At 43.5% G+C, this 16,673-nt stretch overlaps 1 protein-coding gene across 1 annotated transcript; it reads right to left on the bottom strand.

Annotated features, from left to right (window-relative positions):
- Window positions 1–11,116: 11,116 nt before the first annotated feature.
- LOC140208054 (probable G-protein coupled receptor 139) lies at window positions 11,117–15,773 on the bottom strand. Its single transcript, XM_072276581.1, has 2 exons — window positions 15,707–15,773; window positions 11,117–12,021 (listed from the first exon to the last, which is right to left on the bottom strand). The coding sequence occupies exons 1-2, from the start codon at window positions 15,771–15,773 to the stop codon at window positions 11,117–11,119; spliced, it is 972 nt and encodes a 323-aa protein (XP_072132682.1).
- Window positions 15,774–16,673: the final 900 nt, after the last annotated feature.

A 16,673-nucleotide genomic window follows, 5' to 3' on the forward strand; every position in this document is an offset into this window, starting at 1 on the left:
ACTATTATTTGGGGTCCCACCACTGTGCTGACCTGTGCACGCAACTCAATAGCGTGACCGTGAGTGAAGGAATTCTCATGAACACATGTATTTAAATTTTAGCTTACCAATTCAGGCCAAGGGGATTTGTGAAGACAGATAGTTGCATTTACATCACCGAGGTGGGCTTAGAAAGCCCGTGTTTTGTGCGCTTCGATATTCCGATTGTATGAATGGAATGGAGATTCCCTGCTGGCCCAGTCGTCCCATCCAGACCAGTAAACTTATTTCCCACTTGTCATTTCAGTCTTTACTTTGCTGGTCATTTTCGTATTCTGGGTCCCGGTTCGTGACGTTCCTGTCATTGGCAAATTTACTCTCTGTCTAGTTTATTTTGGTCATCAGATCCCCTCAGAACGACTCCAGGCTGTCCACGCAACACATCATCTTCTCGGGGATCATTCCAATCGATTTTTTCGCACATTTCTGAGATATTCACGGGTTTCTTAGAGAGCGGAGCCTGAAATCTGATAGCAGATGCATCAGACAATGCAGATCTATTAGTCAAAGCGTTTCGCCATGACTTCCTGGCTCTTAGAGCCACTGAATCATCGAGACTTACGGAACGAAAGGAGGCACTTCAGACTATCGAGTCCCCACTGCCTATCAGACACCCATTTACACTAATACAATATCAATCTCTTATTCTCTCCACATTTGTTCAGTTCGGTTCAGACTACATCATCCACATGTACACCTGAAGCAATTTGCAGCGTCTAATTGGCCGAGCAGCACGCATCACTTCCTGATATGTGATCAAAGCGGCGCACCCAGGAGGGACCCGTGTGGTCAGAGTTAGAACGTGCAAACTCCACACAGACAGTCACCGAGTTTAGAATTGAATCTGATTCTCCGGCGGTGCTGTCAGGGACACGTAGGACAATCTGAACCATTTTTTCCTTATAACTTCCATGGGTTTGACCATTTACTTAATAAATTCAGATGGCGTTTGAACAGTTTTCTTGGTCTCTCTTTCCAATTTTGTGAGTTTATGGTTGGAACAGGAATTTATATTTCCATCTCTGGTATTGTGGTGTCTTCCAGAAATATCTTTAAAATAATAAAAGGCGGAACTGAACCAGAAGATATTGTTTCTCCTTTTCAGATTATGAGAGTATTTCGACACAGAAGTAAACTTTCTTTCCATTCAGCCTATGCCGACATGATTTTAAACCTAATCCAATTTACCTGCACCAATAGATGTTCTTCAAAACCATTCCTATCGTTTTCACACCGATCCAAACCTCTGTTAAATATTACAACTGAAATCTTGCGCTGGGATCGACTCCGCCGTTTTTTTTGAACCTTCTGAATAAACTTGGGCCTTCTGAATAAACTTGGGACTCAAATCCCTCACAGCCCTGGTGTGTTTTGGACTTGATTTCCCCGCATATTCCCTGTTACTGCTGCAATAGGTGGACCTGTATCTTGGTTCTGACATAACAAGTTGAGTTTCGCTTTCAGCTGATGCCAGCACTTTGTCTCGGTTGCACACGGGGAGTTGGATGTTTGGAAGGGAGAATGATGGACATTATCACTTGTTAAACCTTCCGACATCCTCCACTAGAGGGCAATATACACCGAGCACAGAAATCTGCTGCTCTGAGTTTTCTCGATGTTATTTCTCTTCTCTTTTTTTGCAGTGAATTTAGTGGCGATTGGGATCCTGTCCTGGGGAAAATGTGGCCTTTCCACCTGCACAACTCGCTACCTGGTGGCCATGGCAACGGTGGACCTCATGGCTGTGAGCACTGCCGTTATACTGAGGAGGATTAGTTTTTATTTCCCAGGATCCTTCTTGGACATCTACCCATTGTGTAGCATTATCTTTGTACTGCTGTGTGTACCAAAGACTGTTCCGTTTGGTTCACCGTTACCTTCACGTTTGATCGATTTGTCGCCATTTGTTGCCAGAAACTGAAAACAAAATATTGCACCGGGAAAACTGCGGTTCTGGTTCTGATGATTACCTGTGTACTGATCTGCTTTAAAAACGTTCCTTACTATTTTATACATAAGCATAGAAGGATTGCATGTACATACAGTGACGCTGTGCTATTTGTATGTAGAAGTCTTCGAGTGCGATGGGGTGGGTTAATGTGTGAAGGTGTTGATCAGTCTGACGGTTTGGGGAAATCAACTGTTTTTGAGTCCGGTGGCCGTGGTGTGGATGGTGTGTAGCCTCTGTGCCGAGGAGAGTGGTAAAAAACAGTCTACAGAAAGGGCGGGTGTCATCGTTCAAGATATTACCAGCATTTTTACCGGCACCTTTCTGTATGTATGTACTCGATGGCGGGTAGACTGATGCCAATGATGTGTTGGACAGGTTTAACTACTCGTTGTACAACCACTGGAGAAAACCTCCATTCGACACACCAGAGGAGATTTTTTTTTCAGTGTCCAATTTGCTACCAATCTGCTAAGCTTCGTGAGTTGGGCGAAGAACTGAACTCCAGTGTTCGTCAGGTCTTTCTGCTCCCAGCAGTGAGAACCTGTACCAGTGATCTGGACCGAATCCAGTTTGCAGGAGCTGTCAGTGGTTGCTCACAGCTACACTAATCGCAGTTCGATTAACCATTTTACAGTGGATTTGTATATCACCTTGATTCTGATACCCAGGAAGATTTTTCTTCTAATTTTTTTTTTAATTTTTCTGTCCCCATCATTTTATGGTGTCGATTCACTCCACAGAATGATCTGAATGTCATAGTTTGGACAAGTATCGGTTTATTCCTTTATTTTGATCCCTGACATCAATGGAGACATCTATCGAATGCAATGTCGCTGACATTCACCGGTATATTGTTTGGGATGTTGTGACTCACGATCAGGAAGGATGGCAGAGATTCAGCTTGTCCTGCTTGCAATAGTATCTGCTAACACTGACCTGGTAGATGTATGCAAGGTAATGAGAAGTACAGGAAAGGCAGATGTCACAGCAGACTATAATTAGGAAGCTTAGGTTTACGTTCGGGGATAATTCATCCGGAGAGTAAGAGTGGTTTTCTTCCAACTGTTGGAGCCCGGATTGTACTGCTTGAGAAGGATGGGTTTAGAGTTTTTCCCAACATGTCAAGACTGTTTATAGCAAGATTTGGAAAACCAATACATACAAGATTACGGACCATGGGCTGGGAAATGGGCTTGGTTTGAATAGGAACGATGGAAATGGTTGATAAATGACCATTTTCTCGATTGTATGTAGCCCGATGCCCCCATGGCCACTGTTAAAATTCCCACATCCTGTGTAAATAAATTACGTAGTGAGATGATCATATCGATTCCCATTGCCAGTTTTGCTCTGATCCTCAGCACCAACCACAGTTGCGATGAAACTTCGAAACTGCTAAACTTCGAAAAAAAAGTTAATCGCTATCAGCTCCCTAACTCAACACGGTGCAATTCGGGAGCAGAGTTTTCTTCCAGATGAATTAGTTAATGATTGAAATAATTGCTGGAGGGGTGGGACGGAATGGATGCGTGGGAGAGGGAAGTGAAGTACCCAGCGACAACATGTTCTGGGTCGCGAATGCTAAATTAAATAAACTGCTCTGTGTTCCAATCTACGTGTGTTTCACGTTCCCAGCTGCGGAGCGACGACCATGTGAGTGGGGAGTACAGACGAATAAATTGCAAGGAAGTGGTTGATTGAAAATGAAAATGCTGTTGACAGCAAAGGGAGTGGTAAAGTACGAGCCAAAAACCGCGTGTTCTATTTTACCTCTACTTCCCAGCCACTGGGTACAAAATACTGCAGCAGCACTTCCGGTTTTGACGGCAGTCAGCTTTGTGATGTTTTTAATATCTTTCATAAATTATGATAAAATAAGTGAGGTAAACAAATGCGTAGCCCCGTTATGTGAAATAAATCCACGTTGTAGTCAACGCCGTTAGATAGGATTTTCCAAGTTCGACAAGACATTCGCTCTGTCACAGACTCATAGAGAGATCCAGCACGGAATCACACACTCGGACCACCGAGCACAGACTGTCCTTTAAGCTTCCATTTATCCGACCCTAATCCATGGTACTCTCTCCACAGTTCCAAAGAAAAATCACCTTTGTGCCATTTCTACAGATTCGGGATAACTTACGGTCCCCGTCCAAGCCGCATGTTTCTTTACAGGACAGGGGAATTAAAGAGCAGGGAATCTTATCCCATCCCGTGATGAACGTGCAAATTCACGCAGACGCTAAACGATGTCACAATATCTTCGTGTCCAATTAGATCCTCGATTGCCTCACTTGCAGACCCCAGTCATTTGGGATTGGGAACAACATCTCCCTCACAATCTCCCTCAGCACAGGTGCAGCACAAGGCTGCGTGCTTACACCCCTGCTCTACTCGCTTTACACATGACTGTGTGTCTAAGCACAGATCCAATGCCACATTCCAGTTTGCTGTTGTGAACCGAATCAAAGATGGTGACGAAACAGCATAGAGGAGGGAGATGTGAAGATTCAATTGCCAGAGTCTAGTCTGACACCAACCTACACACACACACACACACACACTCACACACACACTCACACACTCAACTGAACATCACTCCACTCCCTTTGCAATTTCTGCTCATTTCTTTCTCAATTCTTGCTAAAACATTGTTTACATTGTTTACATTTACATTTACATCATTTATTATTATATTGTAATGTGTCCTTTACTGTGCCTATTGTCTTGTTCATTAATTATTGTGCTGTCTTTCGCTGTTTTTTTAACTTTATGTTGTCCCGTTTAAGTCTGAAGTCTAATATAGTTTTGTATTGTTTCACGTAGTCGAGTGAAGTTTAGTATTGTTTCATGTAGCACCATGGTCCTAGAGGAAAGCTTTTTCGTTTCTACTGTGTACTGTACCAGCAGTTGTGGTTGAAATGACAATAAAAGCGACTTGACATGACTTGAGACCAAGGCACGCCCCAGTCCTCTCAGTGAATTCTCCAACTCCAAATTCAGTTTCGTTTGTGAATGCTGTTGAAAAGTATTCACTTGGTTTTAATGCCATCGCCTATAGCCTCTATGACTAAGGTCTTCAGTTCCTCACCTGAAAGTTTGTTTAAATGGCGTCACGACCCAGCTTACACTGCTGCCTCAGCCTGTAAATTCCAAAGGTCCAGGTACTTGCCAATCTCTGTGTAAAGTATTATCACTTGATTTATTCCCTGAATATCTCTCTCTCTCTCTCTCTCCATTCTGAATCAATACACTCAAATTGCACAAACCCTTCGTACGAGGAAAAAAAATCCAGAAATTTATTTCAACCATACTCCTCATAATGTTGCCAGATGGTATTTATTTATTAGTGTGCATTTTATCCCATGTGCATATTTTAACCGTAATTTAATTTATTTAATTTTTTGTTCTATCAAATCATTGAATGCGGTTTTTGTTGCAAGTCGCTCCAAAGTAGCACAACAAATTCCCAATACATTTCAATATTTACGGCGAGTAAAGTTGGTTCTGATTCTCGACAATAGATCTTTCTTGGTCATGTTCCTGTCTTAACTTTCTGAGCCCCCATAAAGCAGACAGAATTTATCTCGGCAATCTTCATAACGCAACTGCCTCACGATTCCTTTCCATCCACCTTCTGCTCCAGTTTTGACACCTTGAAAGGCCAATCCGTTCGTTAATAGACCCCAAGATGCGCCCATTGATGTCCAGCTGTTTTACACTCCAAAATAGTACCAGCTCATCTTCGTCCGCATTATAGCACAGTGCATTTCTTGCCCTTTTCACCCAAACACCCGGAACATTGCCGGGTAAGTCGCCGTTCCACATATCAAAAGCTGCAAGGATTATTGTATCATGGACAATTCACGGATCGAGCCTTCCACGTCACATGCCAGGTCGTTCAGTGGTTCGAGGCTTCAGAGGTTCAATGGATCCATTTAATAACACGGAACGAACAACCTGAGATCCTCACTCTTCACAGACAGCTACTGAACAGAAGAAAACCCCAAAGAATGAATGACAGAAAAACGTAAAATCCCCAAAGCACCCCCACCCTCCCACGCACAAGCAGCAGCAAATCATCCACCCTTCCCAGCTCCCTCCCCTCCCCACCCCACTTGCGCTACCGGGAAACATCAGCGACCACCAGCCACGAAGTGAGCAATAGCAAAGACCCAATGAGAGCATGATCTATAGACCATCAAAAACTACAGTCCATAACCCATCACATCGACACGCACAGGGTCTCTCTCTCACTAACAAGGGTCAGAGAGATGTTGACCATCCATCAGCGAGTGAGGAGACCAAAAGACAGCTCGCTGTTACCATGTTACAGTCAGAAGCGTTGGTTTTATTCCAAGTTTTTCTGACCAGAGAGAGAGAGCGACAGAGAGAGAGAGAGAGAGAGAGAGAGAGAGAGAGAGAGAGAGAGAGATGTCTCTCTCTGAACAACAACTTTGGTCAGTCCTCAACAGCACCAGGAGACTCTGCTCTGCAAGATGTAAGCCCCACCTTCTGCCATGATGTTCCGATGTTCCATTCTCCCGCGACACATCAGTTGCCGACAGTGGTCTACAGGGCCGCGCAAGGCCGCAAACCGAGCCGCACATCTTCCCAGCCGCCCTGCAGATATGGAGAAACGGCCGATCGCCGACCTGCGGGAACGGGAAACCACCGCCGTGAAGAGCCGGAGTTTGAGTGCACCTGTAGATCACGGACGCCAACAGAACACGGGGCAGCTTTAAAGGGAAAAATAGGGAGACTTTAAAGAAAGGAATTTAATCTGTTTCGCAGATGAGCGGGAAGAAGTTGCCCCCCTCTCCGCCGCCATCTTACCTCCTGCAAGATATAAAATGGCGAAATCCGTTGGTGGACATGAGTAGTCGCATGACTCCAATTCCAACTCGAGAATGACCCCCTGTCTCCTATTGCAAAGCAATTTTCGGTCCCATTTTACAGCGTGTCCTGGATCCCTTAGTGACTAAGCATTTGAACTCCCTTCCCTCGATGGATTTTGGCAAGGCTTTAGTAAGTTCCATGCTAACCACATCCACCTCTCTGCCCTCAGCGACACATTTGGTTTCTTCTTCCAGCCTCTGTGAGGGATTTATCAATCCTTACGACTAACAAGGCCTCAGTTTTATTTCTGCAGACCTGCATTGTGCTTCCACCAATCCCTGCGCTGAATTCTCCAATACATTCGGAGAACAGCGAGACGTGGATTACGATGGATTACATTAGCTTTCAAATGACTTCTGATTCAGGATTATAAACACGAGCTCCTGCAGAGACGTTGGTCTTTGTAGTTGAAATTAACAGACAAGAGCAGTGTCACTAGGAAACTTAAATGAAATTCTCCAATCAGAATGCCTCCCCTTCTCCAAACAGAAACACACACAGTGGTGCACGCAGGAAGTTTTATTCACCTGAAATATTGTCATTTGCTGTCTTGAACTCTACGCTGTTTAATTCCCAAATATCCCAATATTATCAGGAGTTGGATATTGTAAATATATATGTCGGGGTGTAGTTGTGTGACAGGCGAACGTCACAATGGAAATCTACAACTTGGTGTACGATGAAAGAAGAAAAATGGATTTTGAGGTATTACCTTCACATTACGAAGGCGAGAGAAAGACAATAACAGGTAGGAGGACGCAAAGGTAGGGTCAGGATTTGGTCACATGGACCCCCAGCTCGCTCCACAACTCCATTAGATCACGACTGCGCAGGTTTGACTCAAGGTTTCGACTACTCTGACCGTTACCCAGAATTATTGACACGGTCAATAGTAATAATCTTACGGATCAGCAATTGTCCGATGTTGCTGGAGTAGAAGCCTACAAAAGAGGACACGTTCGTGTAAACGCGTTCGGTCGTGTGCGTGCAATAGTATGTGCATGTGCTGTTTATCTATATGGAAGCTGAATGTCCTTATGTGTATTTGAATGTGTATTTGTGTGCGTCCGCATGAGTCCATCTCTTGCCTCTATTTCCTTGTGCATGAATGCCTGGGTGCGTGCGTAGCCGTGTGTATACGTAAATGCCTCGGTGTATTTGTGTCCTTTGGAAATCTGCACAGATTCTGTTTGCATTTGATTATGACATTTGAGTAATGTCATTCTGAGTGACATTATGGGTGTTTGTGCCTGTGGTTCTGTGCCTGTGTGTTTGTGTGTCCGTATGTGCGTCTTTCCGCGTTTTTGCATGTGTAACTTTGTATTTTTTCCTTTGTTATATCCTTGTACGTAGCTTTGTATCTGATTGTGCATGAGTCCGTATATGTGTCTGCACATGTGCAATATAAGTAATACCCAGAATGATAACCTAGGGTCAAGGAACCAACCCCTTTTTTGCACAGGTGTGCGGCCGTGCTGTGAGTTAACATAAAAGTTGGTGGCGTCCGGAAGTCTATTTTGATGGGTGTACAGACGAAGAGTGATGTATTCAATTATGGAAACAATCCAGAAATGACCTGCAGCAAGTATGACAACCTGATGTGTAAAGCATAAAACAGTCTCCTTCTTGGATGCTCCAGTTGGTTTCTCAGTATAATTAACCATCAGTTATAATAAAAAGGATAATGAAATTATTATGGTGATACTCGGGGATTTAGAATTGACAAAGATTATAACGAACTTATACATCTTCGCCAGAGAGGGTCGGTAGTTTTTCTCTATTCTGATATGTGGAAAATGAAATATATTCGAAAGGAACCAATTAACATATGACAGGGAAGTAGTTAAGTCTTCAGATATTGTAAAAGTCTGAAACTTGTGCGACCATTGGGAGGAGCTTTGAGTGGGACAAATTGGGTCTTTTTGTACGGATACTCGATGTAATCCCCTCCCAGTCCATCACTGAGCAGCATCGTTAAGCAGCAGTAAAGGAAGTTAAAGCTCATTGCAGAGACAGTCTGGAGAAAGCCTGTCTGCTCCTATGGTCCGGGAACACATCCTACACAGTCAGGAAATCTCACCAACACCTCCACCTTCTGAGGAGGATGAAGCGAGCTGGACTTCGCACATCCATGCTGACGTCACTCTGCAGTTGCGCAGTAGAGAGACCCCAACAAACTGCGTCACTGCTTGGACTGGAAACTGTACTACAGCGGACAAGGAGGCTCCGCAACGGGTAGACAAAACTACCCAACGTGTAGTCAACCGGGCTACCCCCGCTCAATGACATATATACAGGAAGGTGCCAGTAAATGACCAGTAACATAGTAAAGGACCCTACACACCCTGCGCGCAGACTGTAAATCCCATCCCATCAGGGAGGATGCAACTGATATCCACGACTGGACCATCAGACACAAAAACAGTTACTTTCCCCGAGCAGTCTGAGTGACCAACTAACTAACAACTCACTAACTCCACCAGTACTGTATTATTTCCCGTCATTCACAGCACGGCGTCACGTTATGGTCATAAACAACCTTTCTATATAAGCCATCTTCATTATCTATATTAATTGTTTTTTTAAATCAATTTTATTACTGTATTTGATTTTTCTTTCTCAGCTCAAGCTGGTAAAACTTAAGATACGGCCAGAGACAAGCACACTCATTTCCCATTTCGAGGAAATTTCAGGCCATTCCAGTGGTGCTTAGTATCGTGGCTCCCTAATTGTTTAATGCCATTGTGTACTGACTTTGGCGTGATACCAGTTGTAGGAATTAATATCGGGACAACGTACATCCTGTTCATGTTCCAATAGACTTCCAATTTCCTCTTCTAATTCAGCATATTTCCGGTGTTTTTAGCTAATTGATTTCTGTAATTTATATGTGTTTGGAATGGCTACATCTATTAAATAAATGGTTCTTGCTAGTTTATCCTGGATTATTATATCCGGCCGGTTCTTATGGACTGTCTGATCTGTAATAACTGATCCGTCATAATATAATTTGTGTTATTCTCAATCCAGACCTGGATCAGGTTTGTGTTTATATTCAGGAGTGATTTATTTTATGAGTTTGCACTTTAAAGCATGGTTTCTTTAATGATGTTTGCCACTTGATTGTACCTGTGTAGGTAATCAGATAAAATCAATCTGCTACAAGATCCTGTAATGTGTTGAATTGTTTCTGGATGTTCTTGACATTTTCTACATTATCATCTCTGAATTTGTTGGTCTTTTATTATGTACTTTTGATGTTTTATTGTGTGTTAACTACTTATTTCTGTATTGCTACAAGGAACACTTCTGTTTCAGGGCAGAGATCTGCATCGCTGAGCAAGGCCGTCGACGCCTCCTTGTCGACATCTAGTCTGCTCAGATTGCGGGGATATCTTCCATGAAGAGTCAGACTCTTCCAATGGTTAACTTTTTTCCGCAATGGTGGCGATGTCTCCGCTTTTCTGGGTCGTTCTCTCATTTAAGTTTACTGGCTAAAGAGAGAGCAGGTCCTTTAGAGATTGCCAAGGCTGCAAAGGTGGGATTTGTTAACTGAGAAGAAAATCATAATTACTCAAGAGATAAGGAAAACAAGCAGAAATGTGTTGGAGGTCATTTGTATTACCTGGGAAGAGGTGTTTACAGCCTTACAACGCGTTAAGGTGGATAAATTCCCAGGGTCTGACCAAGCGTGTCCTCTTGTGGAAGGGTAGTGATGAAATGGCCGAGGCTCCTGTGGAAATATTTGACTCATCGTTAGCCACTGGTGAAATTCCCTCCTTATGGAAGGCAGCTGATGATGTTCCGTTGTTTAAGAGAGTATGTTAACTGGTTTATACACCTTATCAGAATTACATTTGCTTGCATGGATTGCTGATCCTGTTTTCTTTGGTGAAAGTAATTCCTGCGAGGTAAATCCTTATATCCTGATGTTTATTTTATATTTTAAGATTTTTGGTGCTGCATCATATTTGGAGTAACAAATATTTGTTGTCATTACACTTTTCTACAGAGGATGACATCATTCAATCGTGAAACTTAAATCATGAATCTTGAAATGTGACTGCTCCAAAGCACAAACAGCGAAATTGTCGATCTAACATTATGGCCTCTGCTGAATTAACATTCTGGCCCGCTATCGGCACTATTTTCAGCGAGTGATCACAATATCTGGAGTGACATATCACATCACAGTCTGGAGAGGTTGGGAATAAACCCTGGCTGACGTCAGTTGCTTTGTCTCCTGATTAAGTGTACAATTATGATCACTGGCCATTTAACTGCGGCTATGAACTGCTCTCTGAACTTAGACTGTGTTACTCCATATATAAATGTGTTCGTGCACAGACTCAGGTTCTGTAACATGTATCCAAGCTCCAGTAAGATAAATTCAGAATCGGTGTAATTATTGGGATCTGTCCCTCCGACGTTATACTTGAAGAAACTGACAACAGTCGCCAACCACAAAATGATAAAGCTGCCAGATATGGTGAAGAGGAGGATCGCAGAGCGCCGCCTGCTGTCCATTTCCGGGTCACTGCAGTTCTCCCCCTTTCTCTGACCCCTCAGTCCCTTACGAGCCCGACTGGCCGCTAAAATGTGCCGGACCGTCAGGGCATTGAGGATCAGTATCAGTGCGAATGGAATCAGTGGGGTTAAACTCTTGTCGAATTGGTCATAGCTCACCCACTGGTGTTCCGTGTAATAAGCTGTGTTGAACTTGCAAATCCATAATACACCATCGATTATTTCCCTTGGGTTATAAATGAAATAGAAGGGGATATTTTTTAAACACATGACAATGCAGGTGATCACCTGAACCAAGGCCGCGGTCCTTCCCGTGCAATAGCTGGCTTTTAACTTCTGACAACAAATGGCGACAAACCGATCGAAGGTGAAGGTGACCGTGAGCCAGACGGAACAGTCTCTGGAAGCACATTGCAGTACAAAGATAATGCTACACAAGGGATACGTCTCCAGGAAGGATCCCGGGAAATAGTACTTGATCCGTGTGAAGAACGCAGTGACGACAGCCGTCAGATCCGCCGCTGCCATGGCAACCAGGTAGCGTGTGGTGCACGTGGAGAGGCCGCACTTCCCCCGGGAAAGGATTGCAATCGCCACTATATTCACTGGGCGGCAGAGAAGAGAAAACAGAGATGGGTTTCCAACGTTGCCTTATTCTGCTGCGATATTGATGAGTTCTGTTCAGTTTATTTCTATTCGTGTAAATGCCTGCAGGAAAACGTATCATGTATATATATATGTGTATATATATATATATGATCATAGATCTACCTTGAATTTTGAACATTAAGATGTATCACTTAAGGATTGAAATGACTAAAGTTATAGAACAATATAGATGCTGAAATCCTAGAGCCGGAAACGGAAGTTCCTCATGTACTCGGCTCTCAGGTCTCACGTGACGGGAGAGAAGTCCTTTAATTCGAAGCAGCTCGTCAGAACCGGGTTGGAGCTATTGGCAGCTCGATGCTGCAGTGTGAGTGTGGAAGGGGGCGCCTCTCTCCGAGTGGAACCGGGGTAGGCGGAGGGAGAGGCTGTAGATAATGTTACCGGTCAATGGATGAATGGAATGGACAAACGGATGGATACAGGATTAACAACATACAGAGCAGAAGACATCCCCTTGGCTCTCCTTCACTCTCAGATGTAACCGGCAATGATGAAATTGAATGAAAATGGCTGAGGGAGTATCAGAGACGGGAAACATAGTCAGAAAGGACCATCAAGGTACCGAACGTTGTCTCCTTCCCAATTCTGAAAAAGGCTGTTCGACATGAAACGCTCTTTCTTTACTTAGTCTTCCCATGGATGCGAGCAAACCTGCTGATTTTCCATTTTTCCCATTGTCCCGACGACAACGAGCTTTCTCACATTATCCTATCTACAATTCCGCTCTGAAACTAATCGTCTCTGATGAAGTAGCGAATGGTGAAGAGTAGGATGACAGTCCGCCGCCGGCTTTCCATTTCCGGGTCTCCGCAGTTCTGCCCTGATCTCTGAAACTTCGGACCCTTGCGGAATCAACTGGCCGTTTCCTTATCGCTCCCATAAAGGGCAGAAGACCATGAGACATGGGAGCAGCATTAGGCCATTCGACGTACAGAGTCTGCTCCCCATTCAATCGTGGCTGATTAATTATCCCTCTCAACCCCATTCTCCTGCCTTACTTATCCCCGTAACCTTTGACACCCTGACTAATGAAGGACATATCAACCTCCCCTTAAAATATACCCAATGAGTTAGCTTCCACAACCTCCTGAGATAATTGACTTCCACAGTCACAACCTTTTGGCTAACGAAATTGCTCCCCAGGTATGTTCTGAAGGGACGTCCTCCCATTCTGTGCCCACTGGTCCGAGATTTCCTCACTATAGGAAACATCCTCTCTATGTTCAAATGAGATAGCGATTATTGTTCGTTTGTCTCCACATTTCACCAATCAACTTCCCAGGAAACGGACTGTTTCTTGTTGTTTGATCCGCCCTTAGAGATTATACTGACCTAGATTTTATCTCTTACTCACTCCTCACACCTGTAACACGCCAATATAATTTGTTTCTGCAGTATAAGGATTGCAAACTGGTGCACAATTGATTATCTGCTTGTCATTCTGAATTCTGGGACCTTGCCAAGTGGAAGACAAAAGAAAACTCGCGGGAAAATTAAAAACTTTAGATGCTGGAAGACGGAAAAGCAAAAAGAAAACGCTGGAGATGTTCAATGGGGCAGGTTTCAGGAAATAATCTTCCCTCAGATTAATGATATCTGTCCATCGGCTAAGTAGAGGGAACGGCCTGGATTTCTGTTATTTTGTTTTCTCTGCGCTATTTCCAGCTTCCAGTCTGATCAATAAATCTGAGAGTCCTGGTGCTAGGGAACGATCTGAAATGCGGGTAGTGAAGGGAGACTTAACTTTATACGAATATGAAGGAAAATAAACTCTCCCCGGGCACATGGCTAACTTCAACGAGGTGATAAACTACTATGAAAAGGACTTAAGCAGTCAGCATACATTGCAATAGATGAAGTTATTTTGGATCAAAGCAACCTTTTTTGTCTATCAACAATGTAACTAGGATTATTCTTCCTAGCCACTGTATAGTGTAGTGAACCGTATGAACGATTTGTACAGTTATTTCAATTTCTCAAAATGTTCTATAAGGTACTAGAGCGACACTCACAAAATTTCCAGTAAATCACAGCAAGTGAGGCATCGTCTGTTTAACCAATTTGTCGTTTCGGGATGAGACTCCAGCATCAAACTGAGGAAGTCGAATTTATGTTAGCTCGCATTTCCTTAACGTAGCGATCAATAGGCAACTCCAGCAAAATATTTATACCACTTGTTCTGAGTATTGCAGACTGAAACTAGCTTCTGAACATCCCTGTAGTGGCCTGATGCTTTGCGAAGACTTTATGGGCAAAATAGATCTTTTCAGCGATGCGTGTTGCGTTCCCATCTTGTTATATGGATGCTTTTCAGCAACAGAGAGTGGAAATCTGATCAGGATTGATGGGAAGATGAATGAGCTATACGTAGAGAGCTCCTGAATGAAAACCTGCACAATAATAGAATGCCTTGATGTATTTGAGTGACCCAGTCAGAGTCCTGACCAGAACCCGATCGAAAATCCCTGGCAGGACCTCTGGATGGCTGTCCACTGCGGCTGCGCATCTGGCCTGGCACAGCCGGAGCAATTTTGCAAGGAGCAGTGGGAAATCTTGCTCCATCGCGTTGTAAGAACTAATAGAGGCTTATGAAAAAAGTCTACTGGCCGTAATTGCTGCGAGAGGTGGTTCAACTGAGTACTGAGCGAAGGGACATGAATAATTTTGAACTTCTGACATTTCAGTTTCAGATTTTTTTAGATTTCATGCTTCACAGTGTTCCTTGTTTTTTGGCCTCTACTGTGAAAGCAGGAGCATGTGATTCACGAGTAAACATTCCCAGATAAATTGATCACAATCGCTGGTTGTAATATCCATTTATGTGAACAAAGTGTTGAGCGCTGGGTACTTTTACAAGGCGCTGTATTAACTGAATCGGGTTCAGAATTTCATTTGGAAATGTCCTGCCATATATTCCCAATCACAATGAACATCCATTCGCAGTTTGGAATATTCTGGAGAATATAAACATTCCTAAGCTCAGTACTCAGTTGAATAATCCATCACAACTACGACAGCCGATATTACTTTTGGATAAGTCTCTATTAGCCATGTACAACATGATGGGGCAAGCTTTACCCACTCCTCCTTGCAAACTTCTCAAGCTGTGCCAGGTTAGTTCAGGGGCGGTGGTGGACAGGGATCCAGAGGTTGTGACAGAGATGCCCAATCGGGTTAAGGTTAGGGCTGCGATTGCACCCCTCAATGATATAGATTTTCAACATTTGAAGATTATCCCCGGTTGCTCTAGCAACGTGTTTTTGGGATGTTGTCCTGCTGAAAGACGAACTTCCTACCCAGTTTACCCTTTCTGGCCGAGGCCAGGAGGTTTTCATCAATGATCCCCGTGTACTTACTAGCATTCATCTTCCCACCAATGCTAATCTTTTCATTGCGCTATTGTTTAATATCAGGCAGTACGGCATTTCACGCGACGCAAATCATACAGCCGGTACATGTTTTTCCTTCTCTTTCTCTTTTATGCCATCCGCATCTCCAGAAAATTTCAGTAAAGCAGCTTTCGACTTCTATCAAGTGGCATTTCAGTATCATCGCTGACAGCACTGAGCACGGCGCTCTTGACTTTAGGTAAAAGATGGCACACCACTTAATATTTCTTACCGGGCACAGCGATAGCCAGAATGACCAGATAATAGATATCCTTGATGCGGTAAAAAGTTTCCAACATTCCCTGAATGAGTTGATCAAAGGATTTCAGCAGCCGATTATCAGTCCCAATGAAAATCAGTGGAAGAAGTCTCTCTTAACATTAAATTTATATATTTGCCAATCTCCACGGGACACCGACGCTTCGGATCGTTCATGAACATAAATAATAGATTTAAGAAGATGGAATATATTGACTGTGCCAGCGGGTGAAATATCAGCTGTCGCATAAATAGTTTATAATATTTAATTGGAGATCCCTAGAGTACTGACAAAACAGATTAAACTCTTTGGTGTCGAAATGAAACTTTCTCTCTGCGGTGAGGTAATTGTCCAAAGGGAGGTGGGAATACCCATCCTTTTCCCTGTGAAGTGTTTGTCTCCTTGCACAGAGGATAGTGGATTTTCTCTTTACTTGAGGCAGAGCTGGTAAAATGAAGTGAGCTCTTGTACTGCAGATTGGAGTTTATTCACCGGCATGAACTCGACAGCTCCCCGATATCGGAAAAAAATAAAGCCCGATGATCTCACATTCGAACTGATCTCCTGTTATAAATGACATCTTCCCTGGTGCAAAGGTGAACTGGTAAATGAAAACGCTCCTCAAACAACGCAGGGTTTAAATACAGCTGACACTGTGTTGCTGTTCCACGACAAACTCGTGGGGCTGAGAATGACAGGAGGCCGCCCAACTAACTGAGCGCTCAACACAGATCACTTCTGCAAACTAACAACATGACTGACATATTCAGAGTTTCACATAATAGAAACATCACTTTGATTCAATGGACATATGAACGTTTGGAAATGGAGTATCGAACACTGGAACGCAGTACAGGTCCTTCAGCCTACGATCTTGTAAAACTTTCATCCTGCTATAAGACCAATAAAACTTCCCTTCCATTATAAACCTCTAGTCTTT

Source organism: Mobula birostris, chromosome 13 (genome assembly GCF_030028105.1).
Source record: "Mobula birostris isolate sMobBir1 chromosome 13, sMobBir1.hap1, whole genome shotgun sequence".
NCBI lineage: Eukaryota > Metazoa > Chordata > Chondrichthyes > Myliobatiformes > Myliobatidae > Mobula > Mobula birostris.